Source organism: Fukomys damarensis, unplaced genomic scaffold (genome assembly GCF_012274545.1).
Source record: "Fukomys damarensis isolate Sample0158 unplaced genomic scaffold, DMR_v1.0_HiC HiC_scaffold_1, whole genome shotgun sequence".
NCBI lineage: Eukaryota > Metazoa > Chordata > Mammalia > Rodentia > Bathyergidae > Fukomys > Fukomys damarensis.
In genome coordinates this window covers 30,450,656-30,464,605 of record NW_022900913.1, presented here as the reverse complement: position 1 = coordinate 30,464,605, position 13,950 = coordinate 30,450,656, and the positions used below count along the sequence as shown (strand labels likewise).

Below are 13,950 nucleotides of genomic sequence, written 5' to 3'. Positions count from 1 at the left end.
CAAACAATTTTTTTTTTTTTTTTTTTTTTTTTTTTTTTTTTTTTTTTTTCGTACCGGGGATCAAACTCCGGTCCTTGTGCTTGCAAGGCAGACAGCGGAACCACTGAGCTAAATCCCCGGCCCTCTTGCTTCTTATTCTGTTTCTCAAGCCTTGTTTCATGGTTCACTGTTCTTCCAAGACTCACTTTTTTCTTTTTTTATGAAAATTCATGTTTCTATTACCTCCCTCTTTAAAGATCTTTTAGATTTTCAGGGCAGTTCTACTGGGAACAAATTTTCTCACTTTTGGTTTACTCTGAGACAGTCTTCGTTTCTCTTTTGCTATGGAAGGATACTTTCACACACAGATTTTTACTTTAGTGGTTTTTCTCTCTCAACACTTTATTTCACTACATTCTCTTCTTATTTGCATTCCTTTTGAGTAGGATCAGATGTAATTCTCTTTATTCCACTATAGGCACATTTTGTTTTTTGTTTTCCCTATGACTTTTTTTTCCCCCTTGGCCTAGATTTTCTGTAGTCCTTGGTGTTTTTAGTTTGTTTGTTTTTGTTATTGTTTTGTAGTTATCCTACTTGCTGTTCTCTTAACTGGATTTGTGGTTTGATGTCTGACGTTAATCTGGGGAAAATTCTTACCATTACTGTTTCAAGAGTTTCTTCTGTTCCTTTTTCTCTATCTGGTATTTTACTTCTGTATATGCGATCCTTTTATAGTTGTTCAACAGGCTTTGGATATTCTGCTCTTCTTTTTCTCAGTCTTCATTCTCTTTGTTTTTAGTTTTAGTGGTTACTATTGATGTATCCTCCAGCTCAGATTCTTTCCTCAGCTATGTTCAGTCTACTAATAAGATATTAAAGGCATTCTTTATTATTCTTATAGTATTTCTGATATCTACCATTTCTTTTTAGTGTGTTCTTAGAATTTCTGTCTCTGTTACATGTCCATCTGTTCTTGCATGCTGTTTGCCTTATCCACTTGAGCCCTTAGCCTATATTAATCACAATTATTTTACATTCCTAGTCTGTTCTGATAATAAGTCCAGTGTTCCTGTCTTATCTGGTTCAGATGCTTTCATTATCTTTTCAGGTGTGTGTTTTTTGCCTTTTAGTGTGCCTGATTATGTAATTATTTATTTGTGTGTGTGTGTGTGTGTGTGTGTGTGTGTGTGTGTGTGTGTGTGTGTTAATGAGAAAGGGTCTCACTGTGTAGCCCAGGCTGGTCTCAAACTTGCTGTGATTCTCTTGCCTCAGCCTTCTGAGTGCTGGAATTGCAAGTGTATGCTACCATACCCCGCATATGTATGTATTTTGATATCCAGACATGATATGTATATAGTATCTCTAATAGGAACTGTTGCAAATAGGGCTTCAATAATGTGATGGTAAGGTACAGGAGAGGCAGCATTCTATATTCCTCTTTTAGTGAGCATGTGAAGTCAGTCCCCACAACATTCTTTCCTTAGATGAGGCAGAGTGGCTAGAGTAGAATGGAGTTGGATGTTCTCTTTTTCTCACATGGAAGTCTGTAGTTCAGTATTTCCTTTCCCCCACGTCATTTATGGTTTGCTCAAATATCAGCACATCAGGATCTGGTTATACAATTTCTTCTGAGGCAGGTCTTACTGCAAAGAATAGCTTGCTTTGGCCTCTTTCAAAATGGTTCCTTTTCTTCTCTTTGTGCTAGAAGCACAAGGGGACTTTTTGCTTTTTTCCTTGTGAGAGTTAATTGGATTTCCGAAGGGAAGACTCAGAAATGAATCTTTCCAATCTCAGTGTCGGGGTTCTCTTGGAGTTTTTTCACTCTGAGATGTCAATGCCCAGGCTCCAGCAGCTCAGGTTTTCTACTTTAGCACCACTGTCAAAACCAGATGTGGTGATGTACTCTTGTAATCCCAGCACTTGGGCTACTGAGGCAGAAGGATCACCACGACTTTGAGGCCACCATAGTTGATTGCAGCAAGTCATTTGAAGTGTATATTGAAGTCATTTCAAAATGAAATGTTTATGTACATACAAATATACACAAATACAGGTCGCAGTGAAAATGCAGATTTACACTACCAATATGCCAGTGTTGTATAAAATTATCTTCAGGCTGTATGAAGAAAGCTTATCTGAAACAAATGAATTTCATGTTTACACTTAGGTCCCATCTCCTATATATTTCATTATGTAATGCAAGTAATTCCAAAATCTGAAATATTCTTGGTCCTAAGCATTTTAGATGCAGCATACTCAATCTGTAATGTTTTTATGGATATAGAAGGAGCTTTTCTGGTACAATGCCAACTTTTTGTTGCGCTATAACTAATATAAAATATACGTATTTTAAGTATACATTTAAGTGTGCACTTGATAGTTATGCAGTGTGTAACAACTACCTCTAAATATTTTCATCCCTTTGCCGAAACCCTTCTACTTATTTCTCATTTCACATTTTATCTCCCTGCAACCACTGTCTGATTTCTATCATTAGAGGTTACTTTTGCTTGTATTTGAATTAAATCAAATAGAATAATATGGTATGTATTATTTTGGCTGGTTTCTTTTAATTTCAAAATTGATCCATGTTGTGTCAGGTTTTTTTTGCTTGTTCATTACTATTTCATTGTGTATATATATATTGCAATTTGTTTCTCCACACTTCTCGCGGTGGACATTTGAGTTATTTCCAGTTTGAAGATATTACAAGTCAAATTCCTATAAATACTCTTTTACAAGTATATTTGTGGGCATATAATTCTAACATGGTGGAGTTGCTGGATCATAATTTAGATAGGTTTATGTTGCCAACTCTCTAAGGTGATTATAACATTTAATATTCCTTCAGTGGTGTGTAAGAATTCTAGATGCTGCATATCCTTTCCAATATTTGGTGTTGTCAGTCTTTTTTATTTTAACCATTTTTTTAGGTGTGTAATGGTACTTTTGTGGCTTTAATTTTGTATTTCTCTGTTTAATTATGTTAGGCATCTTATACTCACTGGCCACATACTTAAGTTCATTCATATTTACATCTTTTCTATTCAGAATTGTTATCCCCTTTTTACTGGCTTATTTTATTCTTGATTTCTAGATGATCTTTCTATATTCCCTATGACAGTCTTTGCAGAAATACATATTATGAATGCCTCCCTCCCCCATATTGTGGATTGTGTTTTCTTTTTTTCCCCTTTTTCCCTTTTTGGGATTGAAGCCAGGGCCTTCTGCATGCTAGGTAAACACTATCACTGAGCTTTTTCACCACCCATTTTATTTTATTTTGAGACAGGTCTTCTGAGTTGCCCAGGCTGGCCTTGAAATTGCAATCCTCCTACTTCAGCCTCCTGAATCTGAGTAGCTTGGATTACAGGTGTACAACACTATACCCAGATCATTTTCTTAATACTCTTGAGCAGAAATTCTGCATTTTGTTGAAACCGAGTATAGATGCACTTCAGATTTTGATGGGTTATGGTTCTGTAAATTCATCCAAAGTTGAACATACCATGTTAGAACTGCATTTAGGGTTGGGTATTAGATGTTCAGTGACTGAGTACTTGCTTAGCTCGAACTAAAAAAAAAAAAAAAAAAAAAAAAAAAAAAAAAAAAAAAAAAGTACGTAGCATACATTTGGCCTATCCTGCCAAATACTATAGCTTAACAATACTTTATACTGTAGCATATGAATTGTTTAATTTCTTTGATTAGGTGGGTGCCTAGGATCTGTGGCTCACTGCCACTGCCCAGCACTGTGAGAGAGTGTATTACCTATTAGTGACTCAGAACAAGATTAAAATTTCAAGTTCAGTTTCCACTGAATGTTTTTAGTTTTCACACCATCATAAAATTGGAAAAGTTGTAAGTAGATGTGTAAATAAGGCACTATGTATAAATGTTTTCTTTTGTGATTTTACTTTATACCTTACCAAGATTTTATTATATTTTTGTGTTATGTAATACAAATTTAACAAATCATCATTGTAAAACTGATGCTAAATGGGGGAAATGGAGAAATCAGGATGCAAAACTGTGTGTGGGTGTGTGGGTGTCTGTGTGTGTGCATGTATGTGTGTAAAACCCTCTTTCCTGGCGTACTCTGGACTGATCATTGATTGGTTAACCAGAGTTACTCAGCATTGGGATAAACGATACACCTATAGAAATGTAAAGTTTGAAATTTTTTGAGCTAAAACTTTTATGTGTTCATTTGTAAATATTTTATGGTAAGACTCTTTGAAGGGTGGGCTTATTAATTGGAGCCCCCCATATGATCTATCATCTATAGTTCAGAATACATTGATTGTATGATTTTTAATTTTCATTCCAAGTGAAATGAAAGATGTTTGTAAAGCAGTGTATATGGAGTCCTTCTAGCTTTTAATGGTTCTCCCATCTTGTGTTTGACATTTCTCTCACCTTAATTCAATAGTAGTTTTCTTTTTAAAAACTAATTTTTATTAGGTCTTTCCAAATACTCAACTTAGTTGTTTGAGAGCAGTAACTTGAAAAACTTATATTCATCATTTCATGCCATTTGAATAAGAAATACAACTGGGCAAAAGTAGATACAGAAACAGATATAAGTGACTTGGTATGCATACTGTGCTGCAAATGTGAACTTTAGCATGTGAGTTTTAGAAAGTAGATTTCCAAGGAGTGTGGACATAAGTTACTCTTGTAAGATAATTAATTTTAGAATAGTTAAGACTAGTTTCTATTTTTTGTATTTTTAAAAAGACTTAAAAATTGTTTTGCAAAAGTATTATTTCTGGGTGGTTAAATATTAGTGTTCTTCAGAGAGGCAGATCCAGTAGGACATACCTGCAGAGAGATATTTGAGAGGAGTTTATTAGGAGAATTGGCTCAGGTGATTATGGAGGTTGAGAAGCCTCACAGCAGTCTGTTTACATTGTATACTCAGGAATGCTACCAGCAGGGGTGGTGGTAGAGGGAGGCACTGATGTACTTACTAGCTGAAGAATTCCAAGTTCTTGATATAGGAAAAATGTAACTCCCAGTCTGTTAGATGTCACATGTGCTAAGTTCATGGTCCCACAATGTCAAGGAATGAAATCATGAATCAAAGAAAGTTCAGAGAGTTGTTAAGGAGAAAAGAATAGCTCCTGGGTTTCCAGGAGGAGTCCTGAGTAGGTGGCTGCTGAGGACCTTTGTCAAAGGGAATTTATATAGCAGAGTCACACAGTGGATACAGTGTGGTCAAACTACAGTCAGTCTATACAATTACAAGTACAGCCTCTTGGCTAATCCAATAGGGAAACTAATCATACAGCAAGGCTTTTTTTTGTTTTGTTTTGTATTTGTTTTTTTGAGACAGGGTCTCACTATGTAGTTGAGACTGACCTGGAACTCACTATGTAGCCCAGGCTGGTCTTGAACTCACAGCGATCCGATGCCTCTGCCTCAGTCTCCTGAGTGCTGGGATTACAGGCGTGTGCCACCATGCTCGGCTGACAGCAAGGTATTTTTGGGGGAAGAATGAGTCCAGATGCTCTAGTCATCCACCTGGGCAACTGTTACCTACCTGCACTTACTGGAGCAGGTGGTGCTAATTACAATATAATCTCAAGTTATTGTTTATCCCTTAGAAAGGCACATAGGCCTGGCCTTCTCCAGATGTGCCTTAGGCCACAATTCTGATGTCTTTATTATTGTGCTGATTGCCTTGACAGCCCAGTCCCTCTGACTTTATTAATTTCTATCTAATTTAGCTGCCGATAATATTCTGATGTCCTAAGGCAGGAGAAAAAAGCAGGAGGGGAAGAGGGAGAGAGACAGAGAAAGAGACAGAGACACCAGTTCACCTTTTCTCTGTTTTTGTTGTATCCAGGTGCCCAGCCAGGTAGATGGTTCCTGCCCACATAGAGGGCAGATCTTCCCTACTTAGTCCATTCATATTCACATGTCAGTTTCTGTGGAAATATCCTCACATCCATACCCAAAATTAATGCTTTACCACTTCTCTCAGTGTTCCTTAATCTAGTTAGCACCTGAAGTTAACCATCACAGTCATTTTAAATATTTTCTTTGACTTTTACTATTTTCCAAAATTTTTAACAAAAAATATTTTTATATTCAGAGTACTCTGAAAATAAATGTTAACATGAATATGTATAACTTGTAGTAATACAGACTAGTATATCAATGCAGTTGAGAAAGTTATGTGTATAACATGCCATAAAATATATAACATATTTGTTTTATTTAATTATTTTAAAGTACTTTCCCCCATTTTTACTTATAAAAACAATAGGGATGTGCAGGTATGTCAATTTAGTCCCAGCTCTGGTATCTTAGTTAGTTTTTTTTTAAAGTCACACTCATAATTTTATATCTTTCTTATATTCAGAGAAGTGGAAGACTATAATGTAAAGAATGAAAATAAATCATCATAGTTTTTACCCCTTGAAATTAACTTCTCTGAAATTATTTTGCTTTATACCCTTCTTTTAAGAATCCTTGAATTGCATTGTATTGATCTGCTCAGAGAACATTAACTGTACCCCTATTCAGCTTGATTACTGTGTTTATTTCAAAAAACAGCAGACATTATGACAAGAAAATAAATTTCTTCTCATTTTTGTTTCTCTTCAAAATTCAAATTTTGTTTTCTTAATTATATACAGTAACTAGTATGTGAAAATAACTACATTATATTTTTTAACAATTCTTTTGAAAAACAACAAAAATTTTTTTTTTTTTTTTGGTACTGGGGATTGAACTCAGGTCCTTGCGCTTGAACCACTGAGCTAAATCCCCGGCCCTTTTTCTTCTTCAATCTCTCCAAATGGATACAAATTATAATAACAGAAATACTAAGTAATTTATTCATGGCCTCTTATAATTATTTTTAATGGAATCTGAACTAATCAGTGATAGGCTTTCATTCCATTTTGGGGGGCTGGGATTTAGCTCAGTGGCACCATGCCTGCCTTGTAAGTGCAAGGTCCTGAGTTCAGTCCCCAATACAAAAAACAAAAACAAAAACACACTACCACTCCACTTTTCATATAACTCCATAAGTCACTAATTAAAAAGGTACATGCAAACCAACTTACAATTAAATTGAATTTCACTCACATTAAAAAACATATATTAGCTAGACAAGGTGGTACATGCCTATAATCCAGTATTCTTAAGAGGGTGAGGCTGAATGATCTCAAATTGTAGTCCAGCCTGGGCAATTTAATGACTTATCCAGACCCTGTATCAAAATGAAAAACAAAATAAAAACAGGGATAGGGATGTAGATCAGTGCAATAACTTTGATTCAAGGTTCAATCCCTAGCAACCCTCCCAATTATATGTATGTATTGTGTATGTATCGTAAAATCATGGGAGATACTGTAGAACCAAGTGAATGATTTCAGATATCAATGTTGAAGTGATTAGAAATAGCTGAGATAAGTAGTCTGCTTTAGTGGTTTGATACCAAATTGTCATGGCCAACCTTACCTATAAACAGAATGGAGTAAAGTAGCCATATGGAAGCTAAATGTAAAATAAGACAGTGCAGGTGCAGTTTCATTTGGTGAGGAAAATACTAATTCTAATTATTTCCTTGACTTTTTTTTTTTTTTTTTTTTTTTTTTTTTTTGGTACTGGGGATTGAACTCAGGTCCTGTGTTTGCCAGGCTGGTGGTGGAGCCACTGAGCTAAATCCCTGGCCCAGATTTATTAAAATAGAATCCAAAGGAAATTATAATCGCTCTTAAACCAAAGTATGAACAGCATATTAAGGCTTTTTGTTTTAAGATTGTGCTTTCATTTTATCTAACAAGTATGATGCTGAATATATTAATACAAGAGTAAAGGCATGGTGGTGCATACCTGTAATCCCACCACTCAGGAGGCTGAGGCAGGAGGATTGCCACGAGTTCAAGACCCTATTCAAAAAAAAAAAAATAGTTTATAGCAACCTGAGGCAATCAACACTTCTATTCCAGGGGTCAGCAAACTACTACCTGGAGAGACCTGTTTGGCTGGTAGCCTGTTTCTGTGAAGCAGATGAACCTAGAATGTTTACTACATTTTGAAAACTTTTTTTTCCTTTCACTACTTTAAAGATATTGCTCCAGTATTTCTCACCTATTTCTTACAAGAAATCTGTCATCCCTATTTTTTTTCTTTGGTCTTTTCTATGTAATTTATCTTTTTAATCTGGCTACTTCTCTCTGGATTTCAACAGTTTGATAATGATGTTTCTTGGTTTAGTTTTCTCCACATTCCTTATGCTTGGAGATGTTTGAATTTCTTGAATTTAGTGGCTTGTTTTCATCAGATACACAGTTTTCATCCATTATTTCTTCAGTTTTTCTATGTGTATCTTTTTACTTATTTGACAACTTCAATTTTACATATATGTTAAATTGCTTGAAGTACCTCTGTTATATTTTAGATTTATTGCCTTTTCAAGTTCACTGTTTTATGTTTTTCCCATCTGAAATCTTTTTCATGTAAGATATTATAATTTTTAGCTATAGAAATTTGAGTGCCTTCACATTTTTTAGTGCATGTGCCCAGTTTTGAACATAGAACTGTAGTTATAAAAACAGTTGTGATGTCCTTTTTTTTGTAATTCTGATACCTGCAAGTTTTGGCGTCAGTTTTGATTGATTGTTCTGTACATTATGGTATATGTTTTCTCACTTCTTTACATGGCTTATAATTTTCAACTGGATACTAAACATTGTAAAATTTGCCTTGTTAGGTGCTTTATATGTATTTTTTCGAAACAGCGTCTCACTATGTAGTTGAGACTGACCTGGAACCCACTATGTAGCCCAGGCTGGTCTCGAACTCACAGCAATCCTCCTGCCTCAGCCTCCCTAGTGCTGGGATTACAGGTGTGCACCACCACACCCAATTTACATGTATTTTTTTCTATTCGTGAGCTTTGGCCATTTGTTATTTGGAAGCAGTTTGATTCTTTCAACTTACTTTTAAGGTTTATAAGTAAGCTCAAAGAAATAATTATAGTCTGTAGATCTAATTGGTTCCTCGCTGCTGAGTCAAGGCTTTTCTGAGTACTCATTTCCATGAGATGTTTCAGTATGTCTCTTAAGGAACAGTTACTATTCCTTGACCTGGGTGACTGCATGGTTTTCTTCCTCTAATTCTTTTGAGTGATTGTTTTCCTGGCCTTGGCTAATTCCTCACACACACACAAGGGTAATTGTTCACTGAATACCGGAGGGACTCCCTTTCTAGATTTCCAGAGTTCCTTCTTAACACTGCTCCTCTTCAGTAATCCGTCGTCTCCCTGGAAACTCATAAAGCAAGAAGCTGATAAATTGTAGGACACACATGTGTTTCTATTTTTCCAGAAGCATTGTATGATGTCCAGTGTCTTGAAAACTATAATTTAATATATCTTACCTAGCTTTTTGGTTGGCTCAAATAAGAATGGTGTATTTGATCCCTTTTGCCACATTACAGTAAGAAGTGAAAGTTGAGATGCTGAAATTTATTATTTTGTGTTTGAGTAATTCCAGGTGACACACAGAGTGAGAGCATAGGTATGAGTGAAGTAGAAATGCAAGGGCAATTGGATGTCATCCATATGGACTTTGAGGTCAGCTAAGTGAGTGGATTTGGGTGGAGGGTAAAACTTAAACCAAGAGCCAATACTGGGAATTTTAATGTTTTATACGTTTGATTAGGGAAACATCCTTAAAATTATGTTAAATTGTCTTATCTTCTAGAACCTTCTGATAACTTAAGAGAGATACTCCAAAATGTGGCCAAATTGCAAGGTGTATCAAATATGAGAAAACTAGGACATCTGAATAATTTTACAAAGGTACGTAACTTGAATTGTTATCCTTGTTCCTTACCATGCTTAATAGTTATTTCATAATCATCGTTTAAAAAATTTTTTATATTCACTCAGTATTAGTCCTATTGTCATGTGTTTTTGTTTTGTTTTTTTGAGGCAGGTCTCTATTTCCCATGATAGTCTCAAACTCAGGGGCTTAGGTAATCTCAGCTTTCTGAGGTGCTAGGATTACAGGTGTATCTCACCATGTCTGGCTGTCATGCATTTTTGAATTTTAAAATGCATTTAAACATTATTATATACTTATTATAGAAAATATGTTAAGAAAAATATGATAGATTCACACATTTATTTTATTCACATATTTAGATATGTCTTTCTTTACTTATAGTGTATCAGTATGTTTGTACATAATATATGTGGTGTATTTTATAGACATAATCGTAATTCCCACAGAAATACTAGCATTGTCTTTCAGTTATCCTGATGGTGTATTCTTATTATCTATATTTGAATTAGAGCCTGAGGTAGATTGTAGGGATATAAATTCTCCAGTTTGACATGTGGGTTGCTATGTTTTTAAGCCTCATAGTGCTGGTCCACAAACTCAGGCAAGCACTAAAATATGTATTGTGTTAGATGATGCCCTAAAATCAAAAACTGTTTGGACCCTTTGGGATAAAGTTATTTTCCCTTTTTAAATACTAAATGTAAATTGTTTTTAGTATACTAATAATTGTTTTAACCCTTTGCTGCTTAAAGTAGCATAGTCTAGCAGCATTGGTTATTACCTTGGAGTTTATTTAAAAATATACTATTTTGGGTACCACTCCAGACTTGCTTTATCAAAATCTTCAGTTCTTTCCTCCTTTTTGGTACTAAATATAAGTTGTTTTTAATTAGGAATAATTGTCTGTTTGAACCCCTTGCCACTGGAAGTGTAATCCATGGTCTGACAGCATTGGTATCGCCTTGGAACTGTTTGAAAAATGCTTACTTGCAAAATAATTTTAGGTACCGCTCCAGACATGCTAAATCACAATCTAGTATTATAAAAATCCTTCTATGAATTTGTGTGTACATTGAGATTTAAACAGCACTGTTTTAATACTTCCAAATATTTAACTTTTTGCTAAGTAATTGGACTGTGGCTTGGATTTGGCTTTATTTCATAAAGTTGAGGAGAGGGGAATATAGTCACTAACAAAATTGTTTTTTTCAGTGTAGTACTCTGCAATAAATACAAAATATGTTGAAGGTTTTTTTCTTTTCCCTTACAGTTGGGGTGGCAAATGAGTGTGTTGTTTGTGAATGTGTTGTGTTGTGTGTGTGCGCATGTACATTCATAGTAGAATACTCTGACATTTATTTTTATATGAGAAAATTATTTTATACGAGGGAGGATAAAACAATATCTTAAACAACAGTTTTCAGAAATTAACTACATATAACGAGAAGACGCTTTCAAAAATATGCCTGTGTTCTTATTTTTATGAATGTAATGGAAATCATCAAGTATCTTTTTTCATTGTGATGGTCAGATGTCAAATTTTAAGAACCAGTGTTGTTCCAAGGTCACAAAATTCATCTTCCAGTTTCATTCCCTTGTGTTAAGTCCCAGTTTTATTTTGCCAGTCTTCAGTCTAGCCTTACCACTTGCCTAGATTTAAATGTTAAAAATAGGTTTAATAGAGGTCTCTATCCTGTTAGAGCTCACAGTTATGGTCATAACCAGGTTTTAACACCTACATATGTAATTCCACATATTTTAGCATTTAACATTCTGAAAGATGGGGTTGGTTGTAAGGACAACAGTGATTTCTGTGGTTATACTCTGGCACTGGCACAAGTTGAATCATAAAACAGTCTGAAAAATCCAAAGCAGTGCTGTCTAATAGTAATGTAATGGTAGAACTATAAAAGTAAATGGAAATTTGTGAAATTAATTTTAATATTTTTTCACTAATCTCATATCCAAAATTATCATTTGACATAATGAGTATAAAACATTTTTTAAGTATCCCTCCTAAGTGTCCCTTTTTTTCTTTTCTTACGTCATGCCACTGCATGTTTGTTGTCTTTAGTGCTGAGAATAGACACCAGGGTCATACACATATTAGGTTACTCGTCTCCCATTGAGCTCTACCCCTAACCATATACTACTGTAGACTTTCTGTAGAGTATATAGTGACTTCTGTAACTAAAGCCCTTGACTTTCGTATGTTTTGTATTTTTAAAAATTTTCATATTTTCCTCTGGCCTTGATATCAGCTTAAAGAAGCACTGTAATTAGCTTTTTTTTTTTTTTTTCCCTGAGACGTTATTGCTATGTAGTTCAGACTGGCTGGTCTCAAACTCACTAAGTAGCCCAGGCCAACCTTGAACTCTTGACAATCCTCCTGCCTTAGCCTCCTGAATGCTGGGATTACAGGCCTGCACCACCACACCTGGCTGTAATTAACTATTTTAAGTCACCTGTGGGTTTAAAAACCAGGTAGCCAAATTCATTCTAATTTGTTTATAGTAAGAAAGACCATTCCCTAAGCCAAGGTCTGAGGAGCTGTCCCTGGAATAAAATGCACCAACTTTGGATTCAACAAAAATCATTTTGACTACTTAGTGATGTAATGGAAAAAGGATGAGCTTTTGATCAAATAGGTGGAGGCTTGCAGCCCAACTCTGATTAACCAACAAGGCAGTTGTGGGAAGATTTCATTACTGGATAATATTACTGCCTTTGGTGGCAAGATCTCAGTATAGAGTGTGATACATAAAATATGATTTGTAATAGTTCATTTCAATCTGTGGTTTGTTTTGTATTATTTTGTACACTTTTCTTGTTTTTAAGTTTACTGTAAGATGGTAAGTCTGCTTAATAGCTTGATCTGTAGATTGGTAAGCTATTAGTATAAATCAGTGTTCTTCAATGTCGGCAATGTTCACATATTGGGCTAGGTAGTTATTTGTTTGGGGAGGCTGCCCTTGCATTAAAGGGTGCTTAGCAATGTCCCTGGTATCTTCCCACATACCACCCACCACCAGTTGTGATAAGCAGAAATGTTTCCAGACATTGCCAAATGTTTCCTGGGGGACAGAATTGCTCCTACTCAAGAACCACTATTATAAATAAATGTGTGCATTTTATTATAAAGTTTATTCACATACTAGCACAAAATGCTTACTGAATTTAATTGTAATATAAGGTATCTCTGAATTTTGTTCTGTTACAGAGCAGGGTTTATAAAGACTTATTAAGCTAGTATTTCTATAAAATCTGTAAGTTTGTTTCTTTATTGAATAAAATTTAGAAATTCTTACAGAAGTAAAGCTAAGAATAACTTTTTAGAGTAAGAAAATAAAAATGATTGCAGGATGCTGTGGAGCTAGTCAGCCTCCTCCGTATTTCCATTGGTTATATGTATGTCTGCTAAATTTTGTATTGTTGAGGATTACCATCCCAGTTTCTCCAACACAAGAAATACATTGTTTTTTTTTAACTAATATTTGTCGCTACCTCAAAACTTATTACATAATAGGTGTTAAACTGTATTATTGGAGGAAATTTTGCATTTTAAATATAAAATTTCCTTTTCACAGCATTTGTTTTGTTACTAAATATAAGGCTAGCTGTTGGGGTTAAGCCTCCTAGTAGATGGGGCATTAAAATGTTGTATAGGGTGAACTTCAACTCAAAAACCTCCTTTTAAGGTATGAAGAGAGAGAGCTAGTGATGTGATCCTTTAACCATGTGAATATCACACACCATGCTTGCCTTCTGACATCATTTCACAAAAGTAATGTGTATAGCAGACTGCTCATGAATATTATCGTACCATTCTATTTTTAAAACTGACAACATGCTCATAATCTAAAGACCTTCATCTATTTTACATTCTAACAGTTCTCTTTTTCTAAATCTGCAGTAAAAGCTCTGGATACTTTATTTTGTTCTCTTTTTTTAATGTAAAAAAGAGTACTAAGCTAAATTAAAAAAGTTAAAAGTGACAGAAGAATTTATAATAAAAAGTGAAAATACTCCTAACCATTTCTGCCTTTTTCCCTAATCCAAAAATACCATTTTCTAGAGGTAACTTACTACTAGAAAGTACTTATTTCTTTTCTGGTATAATTATAAATTTAAATAGGAGTGTGTATGTGTGTGCTTCATTTAG

General features: G+C 34.7%; 1 protein-coding gene across 7 annotated transcripts in view; it reads left to right on the top strand.

Moving 5' to 3' along the window:
• Rictor (RPTOR independent companion of MTOR complex 2) overlaps nucleotides 1–13,950 on the top strand; it is a 122,723-nt gene that overhangs the window by 27,176 nt on the left and 81,597 nt on the right. For all 7 annotated transcript variants that reach the window (XM_010607748.2, XM_010607750.2, XM_010607755.2 and 4 more), the window contains one exon: nucleotides 9,705–9,802. In XM_010607748.2, the coding sequence (XP_010606050.1) occupies nucleotides 9,767–9,802 (36 nt within the window). In that variant the 5' untranslated portion in view covers nucleotides 9,705–9,766. The remainder of the gene's footprint in view (nucleotides 1–9,704; nucleotides 9,803–13,950) is intronic.